The sequence below is a fragment of the Anser anser genome, assembly GCF_964211835.1.
Source record: "Anser anser genome assembly, chromosome: 1".
NCBI lineage: Eukaryota > Metazoa > Chordata > Aves > Anseriformes > Anatidae > Anser > Anser anser.
The window spans coordinates 166,824,111-166,842,184 of NC_139720.1; the positions used below are offsets into that span (position 1 = coordinate 166,824,111).

An 18,074-nucleotide genomic window follows, 5' to 3' on the forward strand; every position below is an offset into this window, starting at 1 on the left:
ACTAGGGACTTCGATGAACCTACATATAGATAAGAAAAAAAAAAAAAAACAGCAACAGACAAAAATAAAGGACTTGAATGAAGATACAATAAATACATAGATATTTTTAATTGGGTGCAATCATTTGCATTGAAAAAAAGAAACAGAACTAATTTTTAAAAGTAAGAAAAATATGAGTTCAAATATATGCATTCCAGAGATAAAACTCTTCAGCAGAGATAGCTAATGGCAACTGAAGGGGTGGAAATAACTCCAGCATTCCTTTCATACTAATAGTTTTAGCCAGAGATGTTTTCAACTGTCTGCAATAAATTTAAATCTGTGATGTGCTGTCAGACATAACCTCTTCTGAATCTTGAAAAAAAGAACTCTTCAATGACAGGAACATAACATAATCACACTGGTATGTTGAAGAAGTACTCAGTATATACCCAGCTATTAAAATTAGCCTGTTATATACAATATTTTTTCTTTTCCAATGCCATTTTAGAAAAACTCTTATCACCCACCCCAAAATCACTTGGAATTCATAGAAAACATGGCTTTTTTAATTGCTTAGCACAAACAAGGCTTCAGCAGGTCTCCTATAAAGGCAGCAGTCAAGGGATACATATTGACCTTTCTTTTCAAAAAACATCACAAGTAATTTGCTAAGGCTTAAGGCCCAGGATTTACTGAACAATATTCATTTCTGGTCTAATCAATTACCTCCCAAGTTTCAATTACAAATTAAATATAGATCCAATACAACAGTTTACATCACATGAGTGCAGGGAATTTATCCCCTTCTTATTTTGGCAATAGTTTGAGAGACTTGAATAATGGTGTTTCTAACTACCTTTCAATTTTTTTTCTTTCTATTTTTTCCATTTACTGCTTCTTCACTATTTTAGCCTTAATCTTTTCAGCAGAGTTTGAAAATGGGAGCAGAGGAATTACCTCTCAAAGCCCAGATGAATTCAGCCACAAGTACTGAACATTGGAAATGAACTGCTGATTTCCAGCATGCTCAAGGGGGACAGGCGGTACAGCCTGTTTCAGGGTACCAGCCCCCAGAACCAGTTTCCAGAGTCCATTTCCAATTTTGCTGCTTCTGAAGAGCCCTCTTCAGAGGGCAGAGTGCTCATCCCCTCCCTGCCCTCTGCTGCTCTGCAGCAGGGCTGCCTCACCCATTCTCTAATGGAAACATCAGCACAAGCTCTTGAAAGTTGTAAATAGATAAACCCACAGATAATAAAGCTGTTTGCGGTCAATCTGCCAGGCAGGTTGCACTGTGCTTATGCCTGCCGTCAAGCTGCTTCCAGTCCTGGCTAGCACTGAAAGCATGGCCACAACCATCTTGATGCACTGCGGCCTCTAATGTCTCACCAAAACCAGGCCCTCAACACACCTCAAAACATGTAAGTCTTTAGAAATATTATGTCCTATCTGACAAGGATTAAACAGATTTTCTCCCTCCTTCCTTACATTGTAATTCTCCTCAAATTCTCCTAATTTCCCAAGTCAGAAGGTAACAGATATCCCTGCCTGCCCACTACCCGCCCAGCTGCCATGCTGCCCTGCAGTTTCCACAAGGCACCCACAAGGACCACCATCTTGTACCGCACTGCCTGGCTTGCTACCCAGCACGGTGGTTTGGCCTGAATCTCTGCCAGCAGAAGCTTACACACAACACTGCTGGCTTTGCAGCTGACGTGGGTCTGACTGTGAATCCCATAACTAGCATGTCCCCTGCCAAAGAGTGGCAGTGTACCCTGGAAAGGGAGCTGAGCAATGGGTATGGCCGTGCTTGCATACAGGAAGGCAGGGAAGCTATGCTTCAACCTCTTAAGTGCCCAAAGGGAAAATGAAGGAGACTCAATATTACCACTTTGATCAGGAGACTGTTTTCGTATGCTGAAAGCTGACATTTTGTTCAGTGGTGTGTCCTTCTGTGGGTATCTAAAAGAGAATGACAATAAAAAAATAAATAAAGTCTGTGAGATTTAGAGTCAGCTCAAAAGCCAGCATAAATTCGTTTGCCACTTTGATCACCTCCTTGTACAAGTTTAGTAAGATAGAATGACTTAGAGATAGCTGCAACCCTCTTTGAAATGAAGCTCAGACATGGCGTTCACTTTTCCATCCCTCATTATGACAATATATTATCGTGCCCTGCATCTGTGCCCATCTCTCTCTTCTTGTCTGGAGCTTCTTCCCTGAGAATATGTGGGGTGATGAGAGCCTTCAGAGGAAAAGATACAGTAATGAAGACTCAGATGAGATGATGAGCCGAATAAGAAGATTTTATCAGCCCGTGGCTCAGAGCAGTGCCTGGAGCACACATGGGCTCACCCAGCTCCGCTGACAGGTCTCACAGCTTCAGTGGCCTGCAGCTAGTGCAGGGCTCTGGGGACAGAGGAGGAGGAGGAGGAGGAGTTTCTTTTGCCCCGCAGCAGTTCTCAAGTCACTGACTTCTTTCCATGTCCCAAATGAGGTTAAAAAACAAGCTTCCAAATATGATGATTTGAAAATATATATATATTTGGGAGTTGAGTCACTCAAAAGATTTCATGTTGTGCTTTGAAACTCTGAATTTCCATTATCAGTTTTATACAGAAAACATCAAGTAGAACATAATGACATTTTAAAGACAAAAAAAATCTCACTTCAGAAAAAAAAAAAACAAACAATTCTAACATTAACTTAAGCGTGTGGACAAAATTGACCCTCTTTAGGGGTTAGTTAGAAATTCAGCAAATTAATTTTTTTTTTTTTGGAAAGCAGCATTTCCCAAGAAACCAACATTAAGCTGGAATGCTCCCAACCAGCTCCACTGGTCATACTGCTAAGATTTAGAGATGACAACAAAACTGTTTTTTTGACAGGGGCGATCATTAAAAATCACAAACATTCCTTGTTCTCTGGGTGTATTTACAGATGTAAACAGTGGATTGACAGACCAGAGCCTGTGGCTGTTTCTTTACTGATACAAGGTGATGTTGAATTTTGGCAAAAGCTTAGCAAAGGTACTAAAGCAATGCTTAAAACAAAGCATGGAAACGAAATACTCCAGTGGATGCCACAATGAATTGTGCTTAGAACAGATTTTTTTTGGTATGTTTTTACTGTCAGATGATTGCTAAAAGAGCTTATGCGAACCAAACAAACAAACAAAAAGGAAAGGAAAGGAAAGGAAAGGAAAGGAAAGGAAAGGAAAGGAAAGGAGAAAGGAAAGGAGAAAGGTAAAGGACAAGGAAAAGGAGAAGGAGAAGGAGAAGGAGAAGGAGAAGGAGAAGGAGAAGGAGAAGGAGAAGGAGAAGGAGAAGGAGAAGGAGAAGGAGAAGGAGAAGGAGAAGGAGAAGGAGAAGGAGAAGGAGAAGGAGAAGGAGAAGGAGAAGGAAAAGGAAAAGGAGAAGGAGAAGGAGAAGGAGAAGGAGAAGGAGAAGGAGAAGGAGAAGGAAAAGGAAAAGGAAAAGGAAAAGGAAAAGGAAAAGGAAAAGGAAAAGGAAATCAAAATCTGGATATAAACAGATCTTTTTATAAAGTACAGTTATAAATACAAAAATAATATTGGAGTACAAAAGTCCACATATTCCCTACCCAGCTCTGAAATTCCAGATGTTTATAGGAGTTTAATATTTTGACATGTTGATTGGAAAGCTCTGACCCACACTCCTTTCTTTGAGCATTCATTGTTAGTACCGAGCATATGTTGGCACACTGCATGTAGAAAACATGTGACTGCTGGGTCTGGTTCCCACCCAGTAAAAATATGCTCAGGGCTATCGTGAGCCTTATTTATTTTGCAATAGGTTACAAAATACCTTTCAAAATTACTGATACAAGGTTTTAAGCAGATATGCGCTGAATTTCCTAGAAACTATTAAGGTAGTTATCAAGGTTATCAAGCAATCAGTTTTAGATAATGACTAGTCTTGCTATATATTTTCTTGAACTATCACAGTCATATAAGAAACAAGATAGTAGAAAAGGTTCTGATTTATTTATGTTTTCAGCTTAGCACCAGCTGGACATCTGATACTGCCCTTTATTTTAGTCCTTGGATAATAGGAAGCTTGACATTTCAGTATATTTCACAAGCAATGAGTGCTGGCATTTCTTCACTTTTTTACCCAGAGAAAAAATACAGTAGTAGAAGGAACTTTGATTTATTTTCTAATAAAGATTTTTAAAGATATTTCCTAGAGGAAATGTATCACAACACATTGAAAACAGAGCCTTCCTTTGTCAAAATTAGACCAAATGTGGTCATTTTAAGTCTTGGAATTTCTTGTAAAAAACTCACACTTTGCACTTTAAATATTTCTTATTAAAAATAGCAGGAAAGTCCTTTGTAGTCTTCATGGTATACTATCTACTTTTTTTGCGTAGATTCTTGATGGGATCTGAAATTTTTCACAGAACTGACAAAGAAAGTGTCATTCATGCATCTTTGTTATGAAATAAACAAGAAACTCTCAGACATTAGTTCAGAAATATAAATTATCTTTGAAGTAAACAATCCATACATTTTGAGACTCATGCTTAAAATCTACAAGAATAAAATAAAATAAAATAAAATAAAATAAAATAAAATAAAATAAAATAAAATAAACATATGTTAATGGTGCTGGGACACTGAAAAACAACTGAAAAACAAGTTTGCTACTCCCACTTGTGTCCATGCATGAGAAAAGAAAGTCAACAGAGAACTAAGAACAGTCCATACATAACAAGAGTACTTTCATTCTCCATCATTTAATTGAAACTCTGTATTGTCTCGTCTTATTTTCATTTTTTAATGTTGTTAGGGCAAAACAATATTTCTGTTGCACATGTATATAGCATCCAAAATAAACTACTATGTAGTCTTCAAGCTCCAAAGTAGTACACTTAAATGAAAATAAGCTCACTGTTTTGTACAGTCAGTACTGAAAATGTGTCAGGCGTTCAGACATTTCAGACCCAGGCATTTTAGTCTTACAGAATACTGTCATGTTGTCCTCAAGCTTTACTTCTTGCTTTGGTACTTTCAAGTTGTATATCAAAGATTAATCCATTAAAATTTAAAATGCAAATTAAAAAAACACCTACTTTAGTCTCTAGCACAGATAATTAAGAATCATCAGAGTAAGATTTAAATTTCTTAAAAATGAAAAAAATCTTGAATAAAGAGGCAGGATGCAACTCAAAGCATTTTTTCTTGATCTTCACTGTTGTGTGAAACATCTGTCTATGTGAAGGTGTGCGTACCTGTGTATGCTAAAATAGGAATGGACAGAAGATTGTGAGAATCATGTTATTTTAAAAACTTCGACTTATAAAGACCTGGAACCATCACATTATTCACACAAGTCAGTGAACTGTTTTTGTTTGTATGTTTGTTTGTTTTTTTAAAATGTTTTACTCTAAAATGAAGTTGTGAGAAAGAGAAGTTATAGTCCTCTACAGTAAAGTAGCAAATTATGTTCAGGCATTCTTAATAAGAGCTCAGCCACTGGAGCAAAACAACTCAGCTGGAATGCAAAACAAAAACAAACAGGAATGCATCTCCAGTGCAATTTGAATTTAAAAACAGCGTCAGGAAACTAAAAGAGAATGAAAACTGCCCCAGCCAGTCCAGTGAGCTGTTCCCAAAAAGTTTTAAGGCATACCAATCCTAGATTCAGAATCCTCAATGTTTCTGTGGAAATCCAAATACAATCCCAAAGAAACCCAGAAAAAAAAACTTCAAGCATGACTTCAGAGACAGTCAAATGCCTCTCCAAGCTAGTAGCAAGTTATTCAGAAAGCAGCAGGAGTCTTTGATTCGATTTTTATCACAAATAGCCACATTCATGTGTCTACATCTCCTTTTTACATCCTGATCAGCAGAAGACCTCAGGCTGCCATAAATCTTCAAAGCTAAACCTTCTAGTTTTTAGCTAGTCTGAACACACCCATTCTTCCAATACAGAGTTCTCTTGCCTTCCTTGTTTTGTTCTGGGCTGTAGCTTTCTACATAATTAGGTTTCACATATATGCATTGCTGCATTTTGAAGAAAAAAAAAAAAAAATAACACAAACAAGAATAATAGAAGCATTTCTGGTAAGAATAATTTTTTCCACATTAGACTGAACTAGTTATAGCCAAAAAAATCTTTGTTCTTTAGCTTCTAGCTATGACAGTGATTAAGATCTTATTTATAAATATTTAGATTACATGTATTTTGCTTTTAATAAACAACATTTCTTTCCTCAGCTTAAAGGTACTGCATATCATCAGACTGTACAAGTAATTCACCATAGGAAATATAAAAATGTAGAGGGAGGTACACCCACTTCTCTGAAAAGTCAATAAATTTGTTTTTCTACGGCAGTTTTTCATATAAAGTATTGCCAAACATCAATGTCTAAAATATTAAACTTCCTACTATTATTCATGAACTGGACAATACAGAAGATTATAGAAGAAGCATTCTAAAACAAACAAACAAACAAACAGTATTAGAATTTTCCTGTCTTCTAACTTCTTGTGCTATATTGTTAAAACAATCTAGATTGTAGAGAAGCCTCCGAGTTTAACATTTCCACATAAAATGCCATATGGAACAAACAGGTTTCTTACACATGGCTCTACAAAGCCACAGTTTGCTGATTATATGTACTGTGTCTTTAAAGTTCCAACTTTTCAAAAACATCGAATGTCTGCCATTTGAATATGAACGGATAGTTTGTTCTTTATCCCAAATTCAAAACTTTTCACTAAAATGTTATCTTGAAGCCCGATTTTCTCTAAAGTAAGTTGAAAATTTGGTGTCTTGTGAGTAATCAGAATTCAAAATTTTAGAATTATTCAATTAGAAATCTAACAGATGGTTAAGAAATTAATGTTCCACATCCTTTGTGTTTTAACTGATTTTCATTCTTTCATTGCAACCTAGGAGAAATTTTGGCCAGAATAACTTCATTGATGACTGAATAAAATGCAGGCTTACTTTGCTTTACCTTCTTGTTTCTTTTTTTGTTTTGTTTTGTTATTTTTTCCATTAGAACTGTCTAAGTCAATGCTGTCATGCATAACTTATTTTCCATTTATATGAGATGAATCTCAAGGATATGACATTTTAAAGAAAACAACATTTGATCCTACTTAATCACAGTTGCCTAAAACACTACAATATTTCTGTGCCCTCAGTTAACATCTTCTATGTCAGGTCAGCAAACTCTGTTATTTTGTCCATCATTTCTTTTGAACATAGTAAGATATAGATGAGCAGGAACTGATTGAAATCACTTTGTCTTGATTAATGATAGGGATCTCCAAGACTTAGAAATAAGGTACTGGGAAGACACATCATTACAATTCTAGATAGATAACCATATGTGTGAGATGCAGTCTTGCTAGTTTGGAAGTCAACACCAATTTTGCTGTTCTCTATACCCATCATTTCTCCCCTCAAATGAAGATCTATCACAATCCTATCAGAACGTTGTGTCTATGCTATCACCCTACCTATACTTAAATAATAATTTGTTTTTCTAAACATGGGTTCACTTCCTCATTGCACATAAAAGGTGTTTTTCAAGTCCTCATCATAGCTAGAGCCAGCCAAATCTCTATCATCCTTTACGTTGCCAACTTTGCTGTTTCAGTCAAGCATATGATCCCCTAAATAGCCTTAAAGGTCCACTCTGTCAGATGCAGATCTGTAAGTACGCTACACTTTCCCGCCTCCAACATTGTCACCAGCATCCACTGCTGGAGTTCAAGATTGTAAGTCAGGACATGAAATGGAAAGAATAACGCTCTTGCTAACTCAGTACAGTACCAAGTTCATAGTCAGAGCTTAAAAACAAACACATGAATATAATTTATATATTCTTCAAAATTGTAAGCCACTTGTCTCTCTTTATTCAGAAATCCATTCATCTTTTGTCCTTTTGCTGAAAACCATATGTAAAAATAACTAGATTTATTTTATTGACAATAAAGAACAACAAAAATACGTTCCTAGAATGATTCTTTTTCGAGTTTTGTGTCAGAGAAATAGCAATATAATGCATTTTTAAACTTCTGAAAATAATATATTGTGTTTAAATGAATATTTTACTATATGTTTTATGTCAGAGAATTGATAACGATAACAACCCTCATGAAGAATAGGAATAATATGTGCATGTACATAAAAGATAAACCAGGCAAGGTTAGAACAGGCAAGGTTGGGCTAGAGAACACGTGAATGTAAAACAGAAATCATTCATCTATTTGTAGCAGAAAGAACTCTCAAAACTGGTTTTTCAGGACGTGGGCGGAGGAGATTCTGTTTTGAAAGAAATTAAGCTTTGGAACTGTCCCTAATGTATGCTGAAAATGAGCTGCTAAGTCATAACTCAAATTTGTATGTGCTTTGTAGTTAGAAATATATGATCAGTTTTAAATGTGGTTTTTATTTTTTTCCTTTTTTTTTAATGGAATGTAGAAGGAAAGTAATAATTTTAGATTTTTTTTATTAACCTACTTCCTTTCACTTTGCTACTTTTTTAGTGAAGAACCTTTCCTGTTTATGCATGGGTTCAGTTAAATGTGTGGATAAGTCATAATATCAAAATAGAATAGATACTTCTACTATACCTTTTGCAAAAGTGGAAATGATTTCTGAATACTTCACTAGCAGTGTATTCTTAAAAAGCAAACTATTGCCATTTTTCTCTTCAAAATCATATAACTAAGGCAAATTCAAGTAAATGAGATTTTAATAATTTTTAATTTCATTTTAGACAAAAATTCTGAAGAAAGAATAAAGAAACAATAAACCAAGCCAAAGAGCAAAAATGACATTAAAACAGCAATTCATGAAAAGTGGTCTGAACAGTGAGTTTGTCATGACAGAAATAACACTAAAATACAATACAATTAGTAATAAAATGTAAGTAAGCAATTAATTAAGATTGTGTGGGTAAGAATAAGAGTAATTAAGAGTATGGGTAAGAGACTTCAGAAAGGTCTAAGAAATCTGAAGACCTAAACTACGATACTTTAAGGGCTGAGTTTTCATAATACATTCTCGGCACTTCTTGAAAATCATAACCCTTGAAGTGTGATCCTAAGTTGGACACCCAGAAATCACAGAACATCTGAAAATGTAGGACTTTTGATACATGATAAAGCAGATATGATAAGCAGAAATATAAATGCCTTACCTAGATATGGCAGAAGTTTGTGTCCTAGTGTGGTTCAGTGTGGTAAGTCAACCTGGAGATACCCGCAAGTGAGATACAGTCAAAGCAGATGGAGAGCTGAACTGTTGTTCTCCATCCAGCTGTCTGAAAAGACAAGAGACTTCTCCTTCAGAGGCTGAGTCACTTAAGGAGGAGGTAGGAGGTGTGGAAAAGGGTGGCACCTTGTAGAAATACCAAATCAATTAAAAGTACCGGTAAGTTGTTATACTTCTGTGCTTGCTGTACTTTTCAAGTGCAATAGGGCTGGGCTTCACAAAATAAAATACTTGCGTACACCTTGAAACAGAAAACCAAGCAATTACTATCTGAAACAATATACTACTCTCATATGGATTTGCTACAGAAATATATGTTGCAGAGTTATAGGGCTGCATCTCATGTAGAGGGTTTCAGGTATTTACACAGGCAAACACAAAGAAAAAGTGCATTTCAACACAGGAAAAATCTGCTGAAGTGTTGTGTGGGGAAGGTACACTGGAATCTGACACATATTAGGTATTTGCTCTGTTTGCATATGTGGGCAGAGGCAAAACATCTGTGAGGGAAAAAACCCTCCCACATGAGATCTTGTTCCAAGTCTCTTATCTGTGCATATTTACTTTCTCCTTCAACACAGCCGATATTAAAATTAAAGAGACTGCCTTTGCTTTTTATTTTGTTTGTTTGTTCTTTATAATAACTGCACTTTGTTTCTCTGTAGGCTAAAACTGACTTACTATTAATAAAGACAGTAGCAGTAAACAATCACTTCATTATAGAATCACAGAATGGTTTGGGTTGGAAGGGATCTTAAAGATATCTAGCTCCAACCCCCCTGACATGGGCAGGGACACCTCCCACCAGAGCAGGTTGCTCAAAGCCCCATCCAGCCTGGCCTTGAACACCTCCAGAGATGGGGCATCCACAGCATCTCTGGGCAACTTGTGCCAGTGCCGCACCACCCTTATAGTCAAGAATTTCTTCCTTATATCTGATCTAAACCTACCCTCTTTCAGGTTAAAGCCATTCCCCCTTGTCCCCACTCCCTGACAAAGAGTCCCTCCCCAGCTTTCCTGTACTTTAGGCCCCCTTTAGGTACTGGAAGGCCACCTTAAGGCCTCCCTGCAGCCTTCTCTTCTCCAAGCTGAACAACCCCAACTCCTTCAGCATGTCTTCACAGAAGAGGTGTTCCAGCCCTCTCGGTATCCTGGTGGCCCTCCTCTGGACTCTTTCCATGACAGAAATGTTGTGTAAGACCCCACAGTTCTGTTTGAGACAAAGGGTCAGTTCTTAATGTAACTTTTATAAACCTTGTTGTATATTCACTTATTGTATATTCGGGGAGCTTTTGTAATGAAATATGCGAGATGTTGTTGTACGAGATGCTGTGTCACATAGTCCTACTGTCTTTTGTGAAACTTAAGACCTTTCAGTACTAAAAAAGCAAACTCTGACAAAAGCAACTTAGTAAATGTATCTTTGGCCATGTTACTAGTCCTTATTTGTGCTGATGGTTCTCTCTTCACAGGCTTGGTAGTTAACATGAAGTTACTGTCTAAACATGGGTTATATCTGATGAAATGCAGCTGATGAAGCCACAGACCAGAAAACACTAAGTATAAACTACTAACTACCACAAGTTTCACAATTAATGAATGCAAGCATACCTTTCTGAACTTTGTACATCTCAGCCTCCAGGTTTCTGAAAATGAAAAATATTTACAGCAAGTGTGTTCGAGTACGCTATCCTATATCTTTAAATTTTTACAATCGAGACGAAAATGTTTTGAATGCATCTCTTCATACATATTGCAGTTTTACATTTCTAACATGCATGCCTCCCAAATGAAACAGAAGTCCTTCTTCATAAGCAGTGCACAATGGGAATTAAGTTAAAAAGAAATTCTAATAATGTTTTCAGTTGAAATGGAAAAATAGCTTTGATTTGTAACAACAACACCTGAGAGTCAGAGTATGTTTTTCTTTTGAAGGATTCTTCTTTCAGAGTCCAGGTGCTGGATGACATCACTTTGTCAGCATTTTCAATTCAACCAAAAACGTTCTGTTCCCAAATCAGAGATGAACTTAACCTGTCTCACAGCACTGCTTTCTTTGGCCAAAAATGCTGAGAAACACAAAAAGAGATGCAACCAATAGTCTAGAGAAATTAAATAGATACTTTCCTGTGTTTATAACCTTTGAACTCAGAGAAAAAAAAAAAAAGAAAAAAAAAAACATGGGACGCAGCAAGCCAGTTCTGCTACCCAAAGTAAGTCAGAGGCTTACTTTAAGAAAGTCTTGCTGGCATGACAGCATAGAACCTCCGTAGGAAAATGCATAAATATAAGGAATTCTATCAATGGTACTTACCTCAGCTTAGGAAAAAAGCAGGCCAGACTGTCTGATCTGCAACAGTCAGTGGATTCATTGGTTGGTAAATTTTTGACATTAGCTATGGTAATTATTTAATGCTTCAAAGCTGGAAAAAGAAAAAAATATATATATATATTCTTCAAATTAAAGCAAATATGACTAACTGCTAATCATTCTGTCTGATTTTCTCTATAGTAATTGTACAAGTATTTTACCTGGTGAATGAGGAATATATAATGCAGGAACACGTATCAGGAATTGAACATCTTGAGCATAAGTGTAGAGTGAAAGTGACCCATAACTAATTCCCGTGAACTAACTTCCCATACTTTGAAGAAATTTAGCTTTCAGAAATTCAGAGGAACTCAGTTTTTGCTTCTGGATCTCAGTATAACCCACAGATTGTGTGAACAGTTCTGCAGTCAGCATTAGAGAATAGTTTTGTTTTCAGTCCCTAGTTTAAGCCCGTATTTAAGTGTAGGTGGGACAGAAACATAGAGTGAAACAATTGATCAGATTATGTAAATTTGAATCATGTCTCCCTCAATTCATTCCTTGCCTATAATAAAATTCCTGATATAGCACAGATAGTATTCTGGACACAGATTTTTCAATGTCAAAACACAGGAATGCAAAAAATACAAGTGAACATATGTCTCTGTATTGTCCACCAATGACTTTCAACTAAAGAATGCAATTTACCTAATCCAGTAGTTCACAGCATTGGGCCATGCTGTCCTATTGATGTATCAGAGCTGAAGGAATTCTTTATGAGTTCAAACTATAAGATAGCTTTGATGACAACGGTGACTAATTTCATATCTACCCATTGCCATTGTGCAAATACTCTGCTTCTTTCAAGAAAAAAAAAGAAAAAAGAAAAAAAAAAGCTTCTTTAAAAAGTAGATACATACACAAATAGCCACAATCCTCAGCTGATACAATGGGGTGTAACTCCACCGAAATCATTCAATCATTCTGATAGCATGATTCATAGTAGCAGAGTACATGGTCTGACATGGCTTATGAAGGAAAGCGAGAAGTGACTTAGAATTCTTCCTTATATTAACTCATTTTAAAATAAATAAATAAATAAAAAATAATATAGACACATTAGTGATTAGTAATCAGAGGTCTCTATCTCATGCTGATCAGACTGCTAGCAAAGTTTGGAGGCCATTTCTTAACAACTTTTTTTTAAATCAGGTTTATTTTATTTTTTTTTATTTTAAATTCTTTTACAATCAAGCTTCTTTAGTCAGTCAAAGAATTCTTAAAATGCCTCCTAATAAATTTCTAGTTTCCAGTGGGCAGTGTTGACTTTTAAAATTGTGTGACACTGGCAGAAAAGTGTGCATAACTCATTCAGAAAGGCAATCATTTAGATTTGAATGGCTTATTCACTGTTATTAAAGTCAAGCCCATGTAGCATCCTACAGTGATAATACGTTATTGCCCTTTCTGATTCCTGCCTCTCTCCAAACAGGATAGTTGTATTCTATGTACTTAGCTTTAGCTTATACTTTTCTATAAAATCCATGACTCTCTACAGCTCCTAAGATGTATTTTCTCTACAGGATTTTCTTGTCATTTTTTGTTGGGTTTCCATTTTTACGGACAAAATATACTACAAAGTATTGTTCTACCTCCACATCCTTACTAAGGATAGAGTGGCTATCATCGGGTGCCCATCATATGAAAACAGCATACTGCAGCCTAGCCCTGTTGAGCTGTTATGCAGGTACACAAGAGAGAGACAGGAATGAGCAATGACTCAGCAGGCAACTTTTCGTACAAATACTGTTCTGTGACTCCTCCCGAAAAGGGAGGAATACTTTACTGAATATATTATTTTCATAAACACAATCCTCCAAAAGAAAAGTCCTTTAATACTTTGGACCTTCCAGTTAGGATTGCGAAACATGTCTTCTGGGACATCAGATGCTATTATTGTTATTGTTGTGTCCAGAAGACTTAAAGACATTCTAGCAAGTGGTGTTCTAATTTTTTAGTTTCAAGATACAAATAAAATAGCTACATTTATCCTACGTAGCTAAACATACCAAGCCCATTCCCTGGCATAAGGGGAAGTGATAGAGCATGGTTTGCATCCATAGGGCTAAATTTTCTTTCCAAAAAGAACTGTGTAGCCTCATCCTCGCTCCTATCAGAAACAATACAGGGCTTCTACTAGAAATATCCATACCTAAGTTTTTGTGGGTTTTTTTGTTGTTTGTTTGTTTGGTTGGTTTTGTTTGTTTGGTTGGTTTTGTTTGTTTATTTGTTTGTTTCAGAAGGGACTCACTGGCAAGGACAAAACTATGTCAAGGAGTACGCTAACAGATAATGGCGTTGACAAATGGGGGATATTGCTCAAGTCTACCCCTACTTAGTTAACGAGTATGGCCCAACTCATTTAACCCGATTTTTCCCAAGTGAATCATGTTTAATATAACTTGTGTCAAAAGGTGACAAAATTATAACATACAGAGGTGTCAGCAGTGGATGATGACTGGTTTCCAGCCCGCATGGGTTAGCAGGCAGAAACAGATAGTTAATGTAACCTTTATTTGGGAGGAGGGTTGTACTTCTGTGCTACCAACATATTTTTCTTGCTAAGGCTTGGTCTAGGATCACCTACATATGTATGCAGCAGTTTTAACAAGTAAGTTAAAAGGAGAGTGTCATTTAGGGAAGACAGAACCCAGCCCAGCAAACATAAAGCTACTTAGGTAAGGAAGTGGTGCTCATGCATGGGGTGACATCTTTCCCTTGAAGGTGACTCCTCCCCTCATTTCCACTTCAGCCCTACTTCATAAAATAAGGGTATGCTTAGGACTTTTGCTATGTCTGTGTGCAGAGGTACATTTCAACCCTAGTGACAATAGTTTACCAAGGGAACATATTGCCAGTGGGTACACCCTTACCAAGACATTTGTGACTCAGAACTAGGCTAGAAATAGTTCATGAATCCCAGTAAGATTCACAGCTGCAACAGAGAGGAGATAGAGGAATAAGAAATATGCTTTTTTTCCACAGGTAGGTTATTCCATCATTAGATCCCCACAGGATTTCTGTAACCATCTGTAGATTTCTTTTCCCCTATAGATTCTGGTTCTCCTGCACATGGGAAGACATCTCAAAAACAAAAAAACAAAAACCTACCAATTTGATGGGAGATGTCCATGGGCATCCTAGCTCAGACTAGGATGTATGTTGTAAAGGTAGATAAGCAATTTCCTGGGCAGTCTTGCAAAGCCTAACTACTGGCACTGCCGAGAGCCTGCACTCCTTTTTAATAACTCTTTTTCCTCCCCTGGTGTTCAGAGGTTAGAATTTCTCTGCCTAATCTGCCTGCCAGGCTCATCTCAGAATATGCCTAAACCTATCAAAGGATAGAAAGAGAAAGCAACAACCTTCCAATTTGGAAAAATCATTTAGATTTAGACTATTAAGCCCAAGTTCACAGAATCATAGAATGGTTGAGGTAGGAAGGGACATTAAAAATCATTCTACCCCCTCTGCCATAGGCAGGGATGCCACCCACCAGATCAGGTTGCCCAGGGCCTGGTACGACCTGGTCTTGAACACCTCCAGGGATGGGGCATCCACAGCTTCTTTGGGTAACCTCTTCCAGTGCCTCACAACCCTCTGAGTAAAGAATTCCCTCCTAACATCTAATTTAAATCTCCCCTGTTTTAGTTAAAAACCATTCCCCCTTGTCCTATCATTATCTGCCTGAGCAAAACTACTCTCCATCTTTTTTTACAAGCCCCCTCTAAGTATTGAAAAGGTGCAGTGAGGTCAGCCTGGCACATTCACTTCTTCAGGTTGAACAGCCCCAGCTCTCTCAGCCTTTCTTCACAGGAGAGGTGCTCCAGCCCTTTGAACATCTTCATGGCCCTCCTCTGGACCTGCTCCAACAGCCCCATGTCCTTCCCCCACCCCAGGTGGGGCCTCACAAGGGCAGAGCAGAGGGGGACAATCCCCTCTCTTGACCTGCTGGCCAATTCTCTGTTGATGCAGCCCAGGATGCAGTAGGCCTTCTGAGTTGCAGGCACACACTGCTGGCTCCTGTGAAGCTTTTCATCCACCAGAATCCCCAAGTCCTTCTCTGCAGGGCTGCTCTCAATGAGTTCTTCTCCCAGCCTGTACTCATATCTGGGATTGCCAGGTGCAACACCTTGCACTTGGCCTTGTTGAATCTCATTAGGTTCACATGGGCCCACTTCTCCAGCCTGTCCAGGTCCCTTTGGATGGCATCCCTTCCTTCTCTTGTATCTACTGCACTACTCAGCTTGGTGCAAACTTGCTGAGGGTGCACTCGGTCCCACTGTCTATGTTGTTCATGAAGATATTAAACAATACCAGTCCCAGGACAGACCCCTGAGGGACGCTGCTCATCACTGGCCTCCACCTGGTCATAGCTATTGACCACCACTCTCTGGGTGTGGCCTTCAAGCCAACTCCTTTTCCAGTGAATAGTCCACCCTTCAAATCCAATTTGGAGATCAGGATGTCATGTGGGACTAGATGATCTTCAGAGGTCCCTTCCAACCTCAGCCATCCTGTGACTGTGTCAGAGGCCTTACAGAAGTCCAAGTAGGTGACATCAGTCAGTCTTCCCTTGTTAACTGATGCAGTCACTCCATCATATAAGACTACCAGATTTGTCAGGCACAATTTGCCCTTGGTGAAGCCATGCTGGCTCTCTCAGATCACCTCCTTATCCTGCATGTCTTAACATCACTTCCAAGAGAATCTGTTCCATGATCTTGCCAGGCAGAGAGGTGAGGCTTTCCGGTCTGTAGTTCCCCAGGTGTTCCTTTCTATCCTTTTGAAAAGTGGGAGTGATGTTTCCCTTTTTCCAATCACCAGGGTCTTCACCTGACTGACAGGCCTTTTCAAATATGATGGGGAGAAGCTTGGGTTCAAATCAATCCTCCTTTTGAAAGCAGCCCATTTTTGCCAGTAAGCTACTTTAACGGCTGAGTTGTAAGGTGTCTTCCGTGGGAGGGATCACAATCACCACAGTTATTCTACTTCCGTAAAGTTTAAATATTCACTGGAGAGAATAGCTCTACAACGCTTTTAATAAAGCATACAGATATTGATCCCACCTCTGCCTAAAGGATTATTTATATATTATATTTGGATTTTTTCCCTTTATTTTTATATGTTATTTTTCAGAAGTTTATGAATTGTGTGATTGAAGTATTTAGAGAGGAGGATCATTTTGTAATATCAGGTAGAAAGAGCTGTTGTGCAGAGACAAAAAAAAAAAAATTAAACCACTTTTAGTAGATTATGTTTCTGTTAAATTGAGAAAAATATTTCAGTAAGTCTTAGGCTGATACAAAACACTAAAATGCACACCCCATAAGGGTGTGTTTTATGGATTTTAAAAATTTATTTATTTATTTATTTGCCAGCCCAGCTTGCATTTGCTACTGCTACTGCAGATTGCCATTCCTGAGGAAGACCTTTTGGCTGGTAAGTGTAAGGTATGCACTTGGTTGTTTAACCACACCTTCCTGAGTACAGGAAGGAGCACTATCAGAGCTTTTTCATATGCATTTTTTAAATGCTAGGAAATCAGTAGTGACATTGCAGATGTATTTGGCAGCCCATTGTTCTCCCAAAAGGTGTGGCAGAGTTCATAATCTAAAGAAGGAAAAAATAGAAATACTATAAATAGTATGCAAAGTGTCTAAACAATTTCACTGCTTTTAGTTGCCACAGAACATGGCTGAGCAGTTTCTGCTGTTTCCTTTTCTAAAATTGCTTTGTAGAGAAAACATGCTAATCATAGCAGGTGCCAGCACATTTTATGGCAGATATATAATCTTCAATGTTAATAGTCCTGCTTTTTGCATAATTTGAATACCTCCCTGCTCTGCAAATGAGTGGAATATCTTGCAAAAATCCCTGAAAGTCTCATCCATAGTATGCTAATCCTGCACCACTACCATTACTACCTTAGCTTAAAAAAAAAAAAATAGTTACTAATAAAATCAGTTGTCTAAAGAATATTGTGCTGAAAATCTGGCTAAATCAAGTGACGTTTGCATGGTACCAGCTGAATGGCTGTAACCGGTTTTGTAGCTTATGTTATTGAAAAATAGCTTATTTGTTAATGTGTTATTAACAAAGAACACAAATGGGAGTGGCTAAAGAAATTAAAATCAGACTTTGACCAATAGTAGGGGGACTGTAAGAATTATGATTAGCTGTGCTTTTTCCTTAAAGAATAAGCAAGACTTTACAATATCCCCATCACCTAGAAATCCTCATTGAGAGCTCTAGGAAAGAAGCAAAGTTAGCAGCCTCAAGGAAGACATCTTGTTAAAAGATGCTAGAGGAGAAATTGAAGAGAAGAATGTGCCTTCCTGCTACCTAACTAATATTTTCTTAAAGCAATTTATTGTCCATGGGCACTTTAAATACATTGAAGACATCCCCACAGGCTGTTCTTTTAATAGAGTACATACAGAGATGTATCTACTCCATAAAATGAT

At 37.6% G+C, this 18,074-nt stretch overlaps 1 protein-coding gene across 8 annotated transcripts in view; it reads right to left on the reverse strand.

Moving 5' to 3' along the window:
* The window catches only part of SCEL (sciellin), a 96,983-nt gene that overhangs the window by 43,074 nt on the left and 35,835 nt on the right, over positions 1 to 18,074 (reverse strand). For 3 of the 8 annotated variants that reach the window (XM_083820572.1, XM_083820570.1, XM_083820565.1), the window contains exons 2-6: positions 11,554 to 11,662; positions 10,851 to 10,885; positions 9,397 to 9,480; positions 9,166 to 9,288; positions 1,868 to 1,941 (exon numbers count right to left, since the gene is read on the reverse strand). In XM_083820572.1, coding sequence (XP_083676698.1) covers positions 1,868 to 1,910 — 43 coding nt within the window. In that variant the 5' untranslated portion in view covers positions 1,911 to 1,941; positions 9,166 to 9,288; positions 9,397 to 9,480; positions 10,851 to 10,885; positions 11,554 to 11,662. The remainder of the gene's footprint in view (positions 1 to 1,867; positions 1,942 to 9,165; positions 9,289 to 9,396; positions 9,481 to 10,850; positions 10,886 to 11,553; positions 11,663 to 18,074) is intronic. The other 5 variants (XM_083820571.1, XM_083820569.1, XM_083820568.1 and 2 more) reach the window with 3 other exon arrangements.